General features: G+C 32.1%; 1 protein-coding gene across 1 annotated transcript; it reads right to left on the reverse strand.

Annotated features, from left to right (window-relative positions):
• Positions 1-7240: 7240 nt before the first annotated feature.
• Positions 7241-11299, reverse strand: LOC106762294 (ruBisCO large subunit-binding protein subunit beta, chloroplastic). Its single transcript, XM_014646120.2, has 14 exons — positions 11010-11299; positions 10798-10923; positions 10498-10635; positions 10297-10392; positions 9888-10130; positions 9563-9797; positions 9284-9453; positions 8989-9066; positions 8831-8902; positions 8649-8753; positions 8439-8531; positions 8272-8364; positions 7603-7726; positions 7241-7440 (listed from the first exon to the last, which is right to left on the reverse strand). The coding sequence occupies exons 1-14, from the start codon at positions 11202-11204 to the stop codon at positions 7427-7429; spliced, it is 1782 nt and encodes a 593-aa protein (XP_014501606.1). The 5' UTR covers positions 11205-11299; the 3' UTR covers positions 7241-7426.
• Between the last annotated feature and the right edge of the window lie 6312 nt (positions 11300-17611).

Raw genomic sequence — 17611 nt, forward strand, 5'->3', positions numbered from 1 at the left:
GACAATATTTATCCATTAATAAATACAAGTTTTTTTTCAATGATAGTTAATTTTTTTCTTCTATTTTTAAACTAGGTTGTTTTTCTAGTTTTGTCAAGCTTGACCTAAGGAAACGAGGGTTCGTGATATTTTGGATCCATAGTTATTGGAGTTGGCCGAATATGTTGGAGAATAGTGATGAAAAAAGAAATGGAAAATTAGGTTAGAGGTGCAACATTTTGGTGTGGCATGTCAAAGGTGGATGGTGTGGTCCTATTAGTCATCCAAAATTCCTTCTGGGAAACCCTCTCTCTACATTATTGTGTTGAAGAAGAACATACGGGACACACATGGTGATGGAGATGAAACATGTGTCGCACTCTCTTAGAATATATGCCTCAGTGTACCAAACTTAAACAATATAAAAATTAGTGATTGATGTAAACCAAGCCAACACAACAATAATAGATTAATATATCTCCGCTGAAGAAGAAGGTGTCTGATTCGGTTCCAAAACAATGCACAGAAACTTGGAGAAGATGCATGTAACACATACATAAGCAATGAGAGAAGATTTTAAGGTATATACCAGCATGCATCGGTCATGGTCCACCACAATGTCACACGTGTCCCAAGGATTGACATGTAACTAACTTCACACTTTTTTTATTTTCTAAATTACATATATAATTTTATAATGATCCAAGAAATGGTTATAAGGTATTCTTGCTGCATAAAAAAAATATGCAGGTTTTAATAGAAGCTAGAATTGTCGATGTTTTTCTGTCTTATTTTTTCCATAGAATAGATGGGAAAGTTTTTCTGTTTTGGAATTGATTATTGTAACCGGATGTCAAATGTATATATGGTAGCGTTCATCTGTCTATGCATGTGTAGTTTAGTTGTTATAAGTTTCACATCGAATAAAAATAAGATCAATTTATAATATATAAGTGAGATGTAAATTTCATTTTACAAACTGATTTTATGAGATTGAAATTGAATTAGGTTTAAAGTCCATTTTAATAAAATAATATAAAATGTTTAAAATTAAATGTACAAAAAATTAAATGCAATTAAATCAAGAATATTTTATTAGTTTGACATCTCAAACTTTAAAGATTTGTATGGTGATCAGATTAAGATAATGAATATTATAAATATTTATGATATTTGATGTTTATTAGAATGAAAAACTGAATTATAGTAATAATAATATAAATAATAATAAGACTAATAGAAGAAGAGAGAATAGTAATAATAGTAACAGTAAATTGTGAGAGTTAAAAATTTAATGAAGTCTAATTAACTTTTAACTCTTTGCAAGAACAGGAAAAAAAAATCATGCAATTATAAATTAAGCAATTGTAGCTGGGCCTTTATTCTATCTTTATCCAATATTTGGATCTCAAACTAGCCCATTTGAGTGGCATGTAAACAACAGTTAGGTCTTCAACTTGCTTGAGAGAAATGTGGGCACTAGGTTTTTAAACTACTTTGTCCGAACCTCCCATTAAAAATTAACATTAGTAGATAAAAAAAAAAATTCAATCTCTCAAGTGCGGTAAAAAATTAAATAACATGATAAAACAAAATATAAAGATAAAATTTATTTTATTAGGATAATATAAAGGCTACTACAAAACATGTTTACTAAATTACTTAATACGATAAAAGTTTTTTTTTTAAACTCTGAAATAATTAAAATCAATCGTCATTATCTTTTGGTCAACGTTATTTATATGTTCATCTCAAACAATTAGTTCAAAAATAAAATCGATTACAAACAATTTCGTACATTTTTTTTTAGAAAATCACATTAGTTTGATCTTTAACATTAATTGTTTTTTTATGTTTATGAAATTAACAACTTTCAATACTTTTATTATTTTATATATATATATATATATATATATATATATATATTTGTTTTCATAGGAAAACGTTCGTCTTTTAACCGGTAGCAAGATATAAGTTGTTTGATGATTCTTGATGAATGTTCATGAGAACTAAAATATGGGAGATGAATTATTTACAAAAAACTCTTCAGCACTCAAATCAGTAAGAGAATATTTTTATTTATATGAGTATAATAGTGATTATGAAAGAGTATGTCATTCCCTCAAAGAATGACATCTATTTATAAGTGACATCGAATTGATGACTTGGATCAAGCCCGAACTCTATTGAAGGACCCATAACTCGTAGCATGGTGAGAAAGCTCCAAGAAGGACTTGAAGATGCATCAAAGGGAGGAGAAGTAAAGGCTTTATTCACTTGGACCAAGCCAGTCGTGCCCAATGCATTTGAAGACTCGCCCGGTGATAACGATGTCATTGACACGATCAAATTAATACTACTAAACTATAGCAATTTCAGTAGTCCTAAGATACTAGCCAACAAAATAGAAATGTTAAATTCAACCATAAGTCATCTCCTAATTAACACACAATTGATTTCTAACAAATTAATTCTCATAAAAACTATACAAAAGGGGTTATTCAAATAAAACAATAGAAGTAATAAACGAAAATGAAATATTAAAGAACAAAATAACAAAAGATAGAAATAAATAAATTTATAAAAAGATTTAAAAAGATAAAAACAATGTTAAAGAAAATAGTTGATTTCACTACGTTTTCGAAATAGGATTCATCATTGATTATCTAAATATTATTGCTTAATTAATTATAATTTTAGATTTTCAAATTAGTCAATGTAAATTCTCAATTAATTTTTTAGCGTTCTCACTTCAATCAAAGTGCATTCTCAATTAAAACCAATAACTTTGTAGATTAATCACAGTAAATTTAACCAAAGTGCATTCTCAATTAAATATTAATATTCATAATCATGTCTATTCTTTTACCTTTCATAAGTAAAAAGTTAATTAACCAAAGTACATTCTTGATTAATTTTTGTTAAAGTTTTTAACACTAATCAAAGTACATTCTCAATTATGGACAAAAGTTCATTCATTCATATGAAAGTTTCTAATTTTAATCAAAGTAAATTCTCAATTAAAATTAAAAAGTATTGGATTTATATGATTGATATGTTATGTAGATTTAACACCATGCTTAACTTGTTATCATATAAAAATAATTACTTTTACTTGATTAAGAAGAAAAAGACAGAAAAAATAAATCAAAACAAGAATTAAAAGAATAAAAAAATTTATTCATCTAGCCTTAATATCCAATTAAAAAATTAAAATAGAATTAATCCTAGAAGCTTAGCACTCCATGGAATGTGGAAATAAGATGAAAATATAAGAAAAGAGGGGGAGAACATGAGAGAAGAGGGAGGACAAAATTTGAAACCAAAAGGTTCTTTAACCCTCCTAATGTGGTCTATTTGTATAGAAATTAGATTGGACTTTGTTTCAAACTTTTCTGTTATTATAATCTTCTTTATGAAAATGTAATTTCATCAAATTGTCTTTTAAATAATCCAATATCTTCAATATATATTTGATTTTTATGAAGATTAAAAGTATTTTGAGAATATATTTACTAGAATAAAAAAGATTTTGAAAATATTATCTTTTAATATTTATTGATAAGTTAAATAAGATAATTTATTTAACAATATCAAATAAAATATCTTAATTTTTCTCAAATAATCTTTAATCATAAATATTTATCAATTATCAAAACCCATTAGTAGAAAAAATAGAAAAAATGGCAAGATTCAATTTTTGTTGTTTGTTTCATCTTCTTAGCTTAGTTAAATTTCTTCATTTTTTTTCATGTTATGCTTGGATTGACTTCTTATAGATTATTTGTTATTTTTGGAATTATCTTTAAGATGTCATAAAACTTTAATCAATTTATTTTCACATTTCAATGAACTCAACTTAAGTGCACTAACATATTTCCCAAAGAACATGTATGCAACTAAAAGGATATTTTTAACAAGTTTTTCTATCTCATACTAAATAAACTTAATTATAACAAATCTTAATTAAAATATTTTATTAAAGTACAAAAATCAATTAAGAATCCAATATTAAAATTGCACTCATCACCCAGCAAAAACCCGCATCCAAACCTAGCGGACTGCATAGCTTTTCACATTTTCTGCCATGTTTTCCACGTTACTAATGCATGAATTGTGTGGCATCTGATCTATGTATAGTGCCTAATGATTAAGGGCACCTAGGCTGACGGAGGAGGGTTGAAATGCACTTATAAATACTCCTCCTCAATGCATGTTTTCCATGTCTACTTCACATTTATGCTTTGTCTTGCTGTAATACGTTTTAATTCACTGTTTCATTTCTTTTATTTGGTCAAATAGGATTTCTAGTGCTTGCTTGAGTGTCTATTACCTTCAGTGAAGTTCAATTTCTCATTTTACTCGGTAGAATCACTTTGTTGAGTCATTTTAGTTTTTGAATCAGATTCTGTTATGTCTTAAAACATGTGCACAAGCAATCTGGTGCAGTTTTAATTCGTCTTTTAAATTCTGTGTTTAAGCTATTTTGTGGCAACTTGTGGTTAAATAATGAAGTGTGATCGTCAATCAAAAATAAGCTATGAAATGTGAAAGAGCTTTGATGATGATTACCATAAGCATTAGCATCCCGTTTTGTTCTGCTGATTCTGTTTGAAGTGCAAATCTGTTTCAGTGTTTCTGCTGCGTTACTGAGCTATCCATTACAAGTTAAGTCGATTTTTTCACTTTTGCTGATTTTGAACATGAATTTCTAGAATCTATTGTAGTCATTTCAATTGGCCATTTCAGTGAGCCTAGCAAAGTTTAATTCCAATACTTAAAGCTCTAATATGTTCAAAAGTGCATAATTGTTTATAGCAGCAAATGTGACCTATAAAACCACCCAATTGTGTGCTATTTTGTGTGATCTGCCTTGTTTATTCTTTTAAGGTGAACTATAGTAAAAGTTGTAGTCATTAAAAAGAAAACATCCAAGTGGTTAAAATAGAAGTAGCAGAGTTAAAAAGCAAATCAGACTTGTGCTGTTCACCATAGTGATGTCTGAAACTACATTTGAAAATATGCAGAATCACTTAGTTCATTGAGGTATTTTCAAAAACAGTTTTGTTTTTCACTTTCGAACTCGAGGTTAGCTATCATGGTTTTGGTTTCACTCTTTGACCTGGTGATCTAGCAGCAAAGACGTTGGCACTAATCTGTTTGGTCTGAAAAAGCTTCTTCCAGCAACTTTGTGAAAAGGAGTGGAGCGCTTTAAACACAATAAGGCAATGCAGATTGTGAGACTTGGTGGTTGTTCTTGGTCTTCCCTTCTTTTACCGATAGAGAGAGTTTTCAGCTTGGAAATCTACATTTGCTTATTTTCTGTTTTTGATCAATTTTGTGTAACAAAGGCCTTTCAACTCAAGTGTTAGAAAGAATCCTTGGTGTTCTTCCTTCACTCCAATCATTTGCTTTAAATTACACTTTAAAACTGAACCTTAGATATCAGTATGTCTTGAAACCAAAATTCCAAGTCTCACCTTAGGAGGTTCAACTTTATTTGTTTGTGTAGAATGATATAGACTAAAAGGGATTAAACTTTAAGCTTTGTCACAATAAGGGTCCGAAATAAGTGGTCTAGTCTTTTCTTTATTCGTTTGTGTTGTGTTTCAATTGAATGATATCTTTTCACTTCAAAAGTAATTTTAATTTAAAGGGGATAAAATCAGTAACCTGACACTTTTCTGATTATACTAATCGATTATTCTGGTCTTATTTTAGAAATAAAAAAATTTCTTTGATAACTTTTTTTCGACAATTTTTTGACAAGATATATATAATAGTTTGTGATTGATCTGTTCTAAATATTTTTTTTAAAATAAATTTAAACAAACGAATAAAATGATGACACATATCATATTGATAAAAAAATTGTTAAAAAGTGTTTTTAAAATATTAGGATAATAAATCTTTTTCTTAATGGATCAATGTTTTTTTTTACACATTAAACAAAGTTCCATGTTTTCAAGCACAAAAGTTACGAAAATTAATTATGTGATAAACTTAGGTTGATGTGGTTTAAATTTCTTTTAAGTGTGTTCTAAGATATTGCTGCTCCAAAAATTTTGAAGCTTAGTTCAAACTTTTAGGTTTATTAAGAGAAGTGTTTTTCATTTCTAAAATATATGTTTCTCATTCTTTGTGATATTTAATAATATTTTACAAAAGATACGGTTACTCAGAGGAGGTATGTTCTCATCTTTTGAAGTTTTGTTTTTACTTTTCTTAATTATTTTGTTGCATATTTTATTTTGTACTAATGATTGTAATGATTAATTTAGAATAATAATTTATAATCTTGAAGATAATCGCAAATTCTGATGCTTGTAATTACAGCTCAATACAAATTTAAGGTATTCTAAATATAAATTTCGAATAGCAAAAAACTTTTAAAAATCAAAATCCTACCTTCAAACCAATTCACCTTATTCCACCTTATCTTTTATTATAAGATATTGCTATGCCACTATGAATTTGTGTTCTATTAGAAACATTGAGACGAAGATTTCCCGTGACTGAATTCAAACAGGGGAAGAAACAAAAGTTTAAGAAAATAAATTATCCATATTAACATAGTACTATGCTGTCAAAAAAGTAACAATTTTTTTGTTTTCTGTTTCACTATTGCATAGATTTATGAAGAAATTATCGTCACATTTTCATGTCTTGGTATGAATTTTAATTTGCAAATAACACATTCGGGTACGGAATTTGACAATTTTCACAAATTAATTTCTCATTCTTCCGAGAAAAGCACCACAGAAAGGAAATGTTAAGTCGAGTTACGAGAGAATGGCAAGCTAAATTCAACGTTAACTATTTGAAAAACATTGAATGATTCACTAAATAATGTTATTTTGGGCCAACAATCAAACTTAATCTCTTATTTGGTACGCACCAAAGTCAAGCAAATGGAAGAGTATGGGACATTAAAACAACTCCTTTATTAACTATAATGAAAATTTTAAAAACAGGATAAGTAATTTTGAAATGGGCATGCCTACAACAGTAAAAATGACACGGTTTTAAAGAAAGCCCGTGTAAATCGACCGTATATAAATCGGTCCAAAAGAGTGTAGGCACTTGTAGCATACTACCGGGCTCAATATATCTCTACATTAAATATGTTTAATATTACTAATACACAATAGTGCAACTGTTCACAATTAGGCATTTCATTAATAAAAACTTTTAACCAATATATTTACTTATCTCAGCTAGACTAGGTAAACGGGGGGAAACAATATTATATTATATAAAATAAAATCTCAAGTAATTCGCAAAATTTTTTATTAATAACTTCAAAAAATATAGGCATGGGATGGTGCATTACTATCTGGTTCATAACACTAATACAGGTATCCATCTACAAATAAAATGGCTACCAAACTCTGCATTCCATCCGGAGAAAAAAAAATCTGTTCTCACTGAACTTCCCCGTGGGTCTCTACAGACCATATCCTGGACAAAACAAACCAAAGGTCAGATGTATGCGCCAGATGCCTGAAATCTAGACTTTTGATATGAAAAACAAACTGGAATTTAAGATTCCTGTTGGAGATACACACTAGCCCAAATGCACCATAGTATACAAATAGATACAATCCGTTTGAAACTACATACCTGAACCGTCCATGGGGTTTCCAGCAGGTACGGGCTCAGGTTCCTTTATCTCAACAACCACGCAATCTGACATTAAGAAGGTCTTCGCAACAGAGGCTGCATGTTCCAAGCAACATCTGACGACCTGTGCAAGAGTAGAACGATGCTTGAGAACTCAGTTTCAAATCACACATAACATTATTACATAGACGATTATTACAGAAACATGCCGCATGGTCTTGCTTCAGATATGATAGGATGTACTGATGCATCTCCAGACAGACATGAGAAAAATTTAGTAGAGATCCAATTTTTTATTTATGATAAACAAATATAAACTTGACAGAGATCTTTGATCAAAGTACGAAAACAATGTTCTAAAAATGTGCACAACTCTTCATAGACATTGTGGGGGGAGAGAGATAAATCGGTATTCCTACAAGATTATCCCACTTACACCCATTTATGAAACATGTATTATTTCGAAAGCTCAGGTTTAGCACGAACATGAAAAAAAAAAAAAAAAGGTCCCGAGACCTATGTTTTGAAAGCCATTCAGAAAATTCACACCAACATTAAAGCAAGCCAAAAGTAAATTAATCAGTCATTTAGAACTGCAATTACAGTTTGCTTGCAATCTGTCACACAAGTAAAATCAAAACTAATGATGATACTCAAACACCAAATCACCTTTGTTGGGTCAATGATCCCAGCAGACATCAAATCTTCATAGTTCCCAGTGGCAGCATTATATCCATATCTTGGATTGTCGCTGGACAATACCTAAACCACAACACAAGTCACATCAACCACATTGATAGAAAAAGAGAAGTTGTAAATGGAGCAAATATTAGTACCTTCTCGCTGACAACGCTACCATTGACACCAGCATTCTTGGCAATTAATTTCAGAGGGTAACTAAGAGCTCTTTTTACAATATCAGCCCCAACCTGCAACAGTTAAACACAATTTTATAGCCTTATCAAGAGCATTCCCAGCACCCAGACAAAAGTATCAAACCAGATTCTCGAAACGTGTATTCTTTCCCTATCAAGTAAATGACTCACTTTTTCTTCATCATTATCAAGACTATCCCGGATTGCATCCACCTTTGATGCAAGTCTCAGCAAAGTGCAGCCACCTCCAACTACAATACCTTCCTCTACAGCTGCCTGAAAGTCAACAAACTATTTAGCTTACAGAGAAGGAATACATAAAGTTCTAACTGTTTTGGGAAAAGAAAGGACACCTTTGTAGCATTAAGAGCATCTTCTACTCTCAATTTCTTTTCCTTGAGCTCTGTTTCGGTTTGTGCGCCAACCTACACAATGTAGAAAAATGTCCCTAATTGATAAACCTTACATAGTACCAAATTACAATATGAACACATTTTAGTGAGACCATTACCTGAATCACAGCCACACCACCAGACAATTTAGCAATTCTCTCATTCAGCTTTTCTCTCTCATAATCTTGCTCTGCAGCCTGTAACGCAAATAATCGCATTGTTAGAACATGAAGAATGAAGCTGCCACATACTATCTCATGTGCGCGAAATTTCACCTAGTGCACATAAAAACTAACTTATGATTTTAGTCTTGCTTGCTGTGAAATATCTCAAGGAGGAGCCAGCGCATGCCAAGTTTGCATGTACTAACATTATGGTGGAAGAGGAAGAAAGTGAGAGGGAAGAAAGAAAGACCTCAATTAGGTTCTTAATTTGTGCAACTCTCTTGTTCACCGCCTCCTGGGTACTTCCGTCACCAACAATTGTTGTTGTATCCTTGGTGAGTACCACCTTAGACGCAAATCCGAGAACCTCTTTCCCAGCTTTGTCCAAAGAAAGGCCAACCTCTTCTCTGATTACAGTACCTGTAAAACCAATTGAGAAAACACATTCTTATCAACATCAGGAAACAAAAAGAGGATGGAAAAAACATATCCATTGCCAAAAAGACATGAAAATTCTAAATTTCCAGACCTCCAGTCAAGATTGCAATATCATCAAGGTACTGGCTCTTGCGTTCTCCAAATCCAGGGGCCTTAAGTGCTGCAATCTTAAGTGACCCTCTAAGTCTGTTCACCACAAGAGTTGCTAGAGCTTCCTGTTCAATATCCTCCGCAATAATCAATATAGGGTATCCACTTCTAATAGCATCCTCCAGTATGTTGAAAAGATCCCTAGCATTGGTTATTTTTTTGTCAACCAACAGCAGCTGCACAACATACATTACAAACTTAAAACTACAAGGAATTAAAAAATTAAAAAAAAAAAAAGTTACAACGAGCACAGTCAGATGTTACACCTTACAGTTCTCATACTCAACAGCCATTTTCTCACTGTCAGTAACGAAATATGGAGAAATGTAGCCACGGTCGAATTGCATTCCCTCGACGACATATAGACTGTTATCGGCACTCTTTCCCTCCTCAAGGGTCACAACACCCTTTCTACCAACTTTACTCAATGCTTCAGCTATCATATTTCCTACTTCATAATTGTTCCCAGCACTAACTGCTGCCACATCTGCCAACTCACTATCTTCAACCTGCAATCACCCAACCGAAACCTCATCAAGTCTCAACAAAAAAAAAAAGATGAGCAAACAATAAGTATATTAAAAAATGGGAAATTTATAGTTCTCCACGTGTCTTGCTTACAGAAAAACACACAACAACATTTGTATTTAAATAATAGGTAGATAAATGCTTCACCTCTTTTGATATCTTCTTAAGCTCAGACACCAGAGCCTTTGCTGTCTTCTCAATGCCACGAGTGATGAGGACAGGGTTGGCACCGGCAGCGACAACCTGCGAAAATTGACATAAAATGAGACCTATCTACATGATAACAACCAAGACCAAACCAAAGTAGCTATTACTCTATACTTTCAATAAAACAACAAACAAACCTACCTTAACACCTTCGGCGATAAGGCCTTGAGCTAGAACAACAGATGTCGTGGTTCCATCACCAGCCAAGTCGTTGGTCTTGGCAGCAGCTTGCCTCACCAACTTGGCACCAATATTCTCAACGGGATCCTCCAATTCAACCTTCCCGAACCAAATTCAGCAAATAAAATCAATAGAAACACAAACGACTAACCACCTAAACACGAGATTCAAATAAAATTCTATCCGGCAGAACAAAGTAAATCATATTCAAAAAGAGAAATAACCATAAACGATAAAAAAAAAATTCAAAAGAAAAAACACCTCTTTGGCAACAGTAACACCGTCGTTAACGATTTTCGGCGAACCATACTTGCTCTCGAGAACAACATTCCTTCCTTTGGGACCAAGCGTGACCCCTACCAGATCCGCTAGCTTGTTCACACCGCTCTGCAAAACAAAAACAAAACAAAATGTCAATAACTGCGAAACCTGAAAACGCGAGTTTTCAAGCAAGCAGGGTACACTGCATCTACCTGGAGTTTCTTGATTGCGGTGCCGTCCTTGTTGAAATGCAGCTCCTTGGCCATGGCGGAGACCCTGGCGTTGCGGCTTCTTCTGGCGAGAACGACGCCATTGGATTGACGGCGAGAGCCAGAGAAGGGGAAGGAGGAGATGGCGGCGGAGGAGGAGAGCTTGTATGAGGACATTGCGTTGAAGGTAGAAGCCATAGCTAGGGTTTAAGGAGGGTTGATGAGTGTCGTTGTGGATAACGTAAACGCTTTGGAGTGTTGAGGGTGGGGAAATGGGTAAAGGATTAGGTTTTATTGTTAGAATCCAAGAAGGTGACGAGGGATTTGGTCTTGAAGGTTCTGTTTCATCTGGGCCGTTCGATTTTCAAGGGGGCCGTTGTTCTTGTCGTACACTGGAATGCTCTAGAACTTTTGAGTTCTTTTGAGAGTTAAGGTTGTTAGGAAAATGGTAGCTTTGCAATTTTCTTTTTAAGAATGTCAGTACAAGTATACTCTATTAACACTATTTTTCTAGATTGTTTAGAATTTCTTAAAATTATATAATTATAAACTGTTTGGATTTCACCACAAAGGAATAAAAATGTTAATTTAATGCCTTGATAATGTAAGTCTCTTACAAATGAGTTTAACTGATTTAATATATTAAGTGGAACTCAATTACCTGTGATAATGTTGTTTCTTATTTTTTTCATTTGGAATATTTTATGGGTTTCCGCTTATGTATTAAGTGACACATATTTTTCTATGGTAATGCTGTTTACTATATTTTTTACTATGGAATATGTTGTTGGGTTTCAAAATTCAGGAATACACTTGTCGTAATGGTTAAAACTACATGACAAATGATTATTTATTTAAATAATTTGTTATTATCCCATTTGGTTTGAGGTAGAGATTATTGACGTATAATTGAAATTTGAATTATTATACGAAGGAAAAGGTATATTTGTGAAGACTTTATAATCTTTAAATAAGTACAAGGGAACAAGTGAATACTTAAAAGTAAAATATACATGAGATCGTGATATTGATTTGATAGTATGTATTATTAGAAAGTGAGATTTGTATTCCATTTATATATTATAATTTAATCTTATTTTTAGTCGATGTGAAACTTTTAACACATTCTCTTCATGTCAAGGTATAAATATCTCGAGCGTGATAGTAGAAATGGATGGTTCGAGAATGGTCTGATAACGGGTGGAATAGAAATGTCCTGGAAACAAGAAATATCGTTAGGATAGACTTTTAACCATGACTCTGATACTATATTAGAAAATGGTTTTTAAGCCTAACTCAATCCCGCAAAACTGACTTGCTCGAACAAGTACCACAACATCGAAGAAGATACAAGCAGCGTCGTCGCTGCACGCCAATTCTTCCACAACACCACATCGGTAGGCCTTAGTTGAGAAGGCCGTGAACTAAAATCCATTGAGAATCTCCCATGGTGATTGGGGAAGTTGTTCTATAGGACATATAAGGATTTGCATCACATTAGAGTGTTTTCATCCAGATTTTTGATTGACAGAAGAAAAATCAAAAGCCCTCAATGATATTTTCAAACCTAAATGTGAAGACAAGATATACACAGAGAAGAATAATGTGATGAACATGGTACAATTTAACCTTTGGAGATCCCTATTTCTAACCTAAGACACTATTTTGAAGAATAAGAAATATCATGTGAAGAGGTGGACTTTAAGCCTAACTCAACCCCACAAAACGCTGAGGTATAGACATCTCGAGCGTGATAGTAGAAATGGGTAGTCCGATAGTGGTTTGACAACGGGTGGAATAGAAATGTCTAAGAAACAATAAATATCGTTAGGATAGGCTCTAACCATGACTATGATACCATATTAAAAAGTGGTTTTTAAGCTTAACTCAACTCCACAAAATCGGCTTGTAATGAGGTTTGCACCCCACTTATATATATATATATATATATATATATATTATAATTTGGCCTTATCTCCAGTCGATGTGGGACTTTCAACATGTACCTTAAAGATATTAGATAACAAATTATTATATCATAATATATTGAATATATAATCAAATACAATAAAAATTATTAATTATATCATATGATATTTGTTCGTTAAAGATCAAATATATCTCTTCCACAAACCGTATACACCGTCAGATAATGGTCTTCTAGTACTCGGTTCATGTTTACACATTAAGTGAGACTCAATTACCTATCTGATAATGTTGCTTATTATTTTTTCATTATGGAATATTTTATGGGTTTCAAAATTTAGGAAAACAATTATGTAATGGTTAAAATTATATGAAAAATGATTATTTATTTAAATATTTTGTTATTATCCGATTAGGATTGAGGTAGGTATTATTGACGTGTAACCAAATTTTGAATCGTTACAAGGAGAAGGTTCACTTGTAAAGACTTTATGTCAAATCATTGTAAAAGTCCTCCCTCGCATGCAAAGTCATTGTAAAAGTCCTGTTGTTCACAAGGTGTACTGTAACCACCATCATCTTTATTCTTCTCTTCAACCAGCTCAGCCTGCAATGCAGATAACTCTTCTTCAAGTTCTTCAATTACAATATCTTGATCCTCTAAAGCAGCCATAATAGCTTCTTTGTGTTTCCTATAACTTGTTGGCTTATTTTGTTCCTTCAAATCCTCTCCAATTGTATTAACTGATGTTTTCACAAAGGGCTCACTCATTTCTTTGCTTGATGCACCATAGTCATCAAGCATATGCAATTTAATCACAATTACCATTATTTAAAACCATTCATTCAAACAAATTAAATAAAAGAATGAAGTACATACCACACCCATCTCTATTACACGTTTGATGAACTTGTCACCAACATTTATATTCATCCAATGCAAAAGTCTTGGGTTTTTCTGTACACAAACATTTGAAGGAATGAAATGATCACAAAACCAAACCTGAAATACATCAAAGACGTTATAATTAGTAATCTCAAATCATTACCAACAAACAATCAATGTACAAAATTTACCTGCAATACGTATACACAACCATCCACATGGACTTTGATGGCACCTTTTCCTTTCTTCCACGCTAGAGAAGCTTTGCATAAACTACTAACTAGATAATGGTACACTATATGACCCCAATAAAAAAAATACTCAAATCACTTATTCTATAAAAAATTTCAAACAAAATTGGGAATATTGTTCTGCTACAATTAGGTAACAAGACCTCAATAATTCATACCAAAATGTACAAGCCACAAATATGTAATGAAGGCAACTTTTTGTGTTGTTTCAAAATAAATTTGTATATCAACTACAATTCATGTTTTTCATCACCAAAGTACTTGCGACAATGACTCTTTCTAAGTTGGTTTTCATTTAATTTAATTTTGTCACCAACTAAACCCAACCCTAAGCTTAAGCAAACATCTACTTCCTTGAATTCCACAAATCTTTCTCCAAAACAAAAATCACCTCTCTCATCAACCTATCTAATCAATAATTCACTCAAAACATTCCTACTAATCTTAAGGTTATTATTTAGTTCTAAAAAGCATTTAAATGACGTCTTCAAAATAATGGACTTGTGCTCCTCACTCAAAATTTGATTCAAAGCAGCAGCATATTCAATTTTCAATGAATGACGAATAAATAACTACAGAAAAAAAATTATATTTCTTGTTACAAATAACCAACAAAAGTCACAAGCCAAAAGCAAAAACCAACAAAATGACCAACAAAGGCCAAAAACAAAAACCCAACTAGAAAATACAAATACGTAAAAGGAATAATGTACATATCTTGTTCGAAGAACCAATGTCAGCTGAATCCATTGTAGACAAAAATCTCAGAACTTCGACACAATCAACACCGAAGGAGACACTTTGAACAGTCCTTCGACGGAGATCGATGAACGTAGATCTATGAAATCACGAACTTGAGAGAGAAAGAGAGACTTCGAACAGGGCCAGCAATGACGGAGATTGCTGAACATCGAGAGAAAAGTGCACAATATGGAGAGAAAGAAGTTGAAACGAAATTGAAAACCCTAAAATGGAGAAAAGAAAGTGTTGTGGAGAGAAGAGAGAGTTCTGAAAGAAAGGAGGGTGGTTTCAGAATAATGAAATTTGCAACCCTGACCCCTTTTCCAAATTAGATTTTTTTTTAAAAAAATCAAAATGGACCAATACAACGTTGACACGTGTCGTTGTCAAAACATTATCAAATTTGGGGTTCGCGATCCAAATTTAGAATTTTTTTTTAACAACTTTGTTTTGACAACTTTTTTACATTATTTATGTAATAATTCATGATTGGTTCGTTTTAAATATACAGTCCAATAAAATAATAATATTATCAAAAACTTGTTAATTTCTAAAAACTTATACCCGTCAAAACCATCAAACAACTCCATGATTGCTGCTTCCGCTGATGTGCATTGCTACTGCGTCGCTTCCGTTGCTTAACCTTTCTTTGATTTTATTATAGAAATTTTTTTTATTGAATGCCTAGAATAAATCTTGTAGTGTGAATTTTTTCCATTACAAATGTAAGTAATTTTAAAATTTCTATCTTTATCCTAAAATTATTAGTTCTGGATATTAATGGAAGGGAGAGTGTTTATCTTCTTTTTTGTCTTCTACTTGTTAGCTCTAATTTCTTTGGTAAGATTTGAAATGTCGGCTGTTCGTGTACTTATATTAACAAAATCAGATTTTTGGAAGCTAATGAATATTGAAATAGATGAAATGGTTAGTATGGATGAAATGATTGAGTTGTACATTACACCCGCTTATAAGCACAACTGATGTAAAGAAAAATATTTTCTAATATCTAGATCGATCATTTAACTGATGTTAAACGTAGAAAATAAGCCATGTAAATAATATCTGATTTTTGTATAATCATAAATTTGTATAATGAGATATGATGAATTTTGTATATAATTAAATATATTTTTAGTCCTATGCGATTTTGAATTTAGTTTCTATTAGAAAATTTTGTTATTTTTAATCCTCTTAATTTTGAAATTCCTATTTTTAGTCTACATGAAATCTCAACTTTCCTAACAAGGCACGTTTATTTTTTTTTTCTTTTTCTTACTTGTTATCCTATTAAGTCATCCCTGACCCAAAACTTCTCTACACTTTCCGACAACCACACTTCTCTTTAAAAAATCTTTCTACAAGAAGAAGTTTTTCCTCACTCTTTTCGCCACCCTGTTGGTGGCAGCCTTCTGTAGCGGCCATAATTGTCAGAGTTGAAAAACTAAATCGGATTTCAGTGGTAGAGTCGAGATTTAATTCACGTGCCTATTGTGGCAACTGGTTCACTTCATACTGCAATTCAATCCAAAACAAGGTGTTGTTATTCGGTTTGGCATTTATCGAAGCTAGAATCAAATGCTGCCTAATCTCCATTCCGATACGGCTCCTTCTTCAATGAAAACGGTGCAACCAATGCTCTTAGGTCTTGTTAGATTTTGGGGAGAATAATTGAGAGTTTTTGAGGATAATTTTTTTTTTGCTATTTATTTGAATAAATTTGGAGGTAAGTGAAAGTAGATTTGAAAGTAAAATGTGTGAGAATTAGTATAAGATTTAATTTATATGACAGATTAAAAAAATTTACTTCTAAATTCACTCTCACTTACCTCCAAATCTATTCAAATAAATAACAAAAGAAAATTTATCATCAAATCTTCTCAATTACTCTCACTCAAATCCAATCAAGTTAAGAAGGACTCAGTGGATGATGAAATAGATGTTCTATCGAATGTGCAAGGGGTGAATTCTGTGCATCGTCAAAATTGAACAATAAATGAATTTTACAACTACAGTAGCACGGATCGAAAATTCATTCAAGCAACTTTGGTACACTCATTCAAAAACAGAGTCCAAGCGGTGCAGTAGAGAAAGCACTGGCAGCTTCAGTACATTGGAAATTGAATTCTGCTTGTCGTTGCTTGAATCACGAATTACAAATACATCTGCCAAATGGTTCGCAAGCAATTTTGCTCTATGTTTATTGATTTTAAACATTGCCTTCATTCATTATCTGACAGTTTGGTGATTTAATGTTCAAATTTTGATCCAATTGAATTCAGATGTTGAATGGAAGCAATATGCGATTCAATGCTTCAATTTAGTGAAGCATGAGCATGTGACGATCAGTGCTTTTACGAATTGGATTCAAGTTTATGCTGTCCGAAATCGAAATCTGTACATTTTTAGAATTTGATTTCAAGTGGAGCCATGTCTTTAAATTCAAGTTTATGCTAATTCGAATAATTGCTCCACTTGTTCAGTTCAACGATGTACATCATACGCTGGCATTTTTTCGTTTTGAATTGATAAAGTGGCTGAGAGAATACATATTTAACTTTTTTGTATATATAAGATTGAAAATATTTTTTTATTTCAATGTCAATTTATATCACAGTAGGTAGTTTTATTTATTTTGCAAAAGAGAGCGACTAAGTTAGTAGTGTCACCAAGTGTTTGGAAAAAAATAGAAGAAAACAATCTCTTGCAAAAATTAATAGTAAAAAGCTTTTATAAATTAACTTACAGAGGAGTTAATTTTAAATAAAAAAAAATGTTTATGGAGATCCAAAGTATTTATA

The sequence above is a fragment of the Vigna radiata genome, chromosome 5 (genome assembly GCF_000741045.1).
Source record: "Vigna radiata var. radiata cultivar VC1973A chromosome 5, Vradiata_ver6, whole genome shotgun sequence".
Taxonomy (NCBI): Eukaryota; Viridiplantae; Streptophyta; class Magnoliopsida; order Fabales; family Fabaceae; genus Vigna; species Vigna radiata.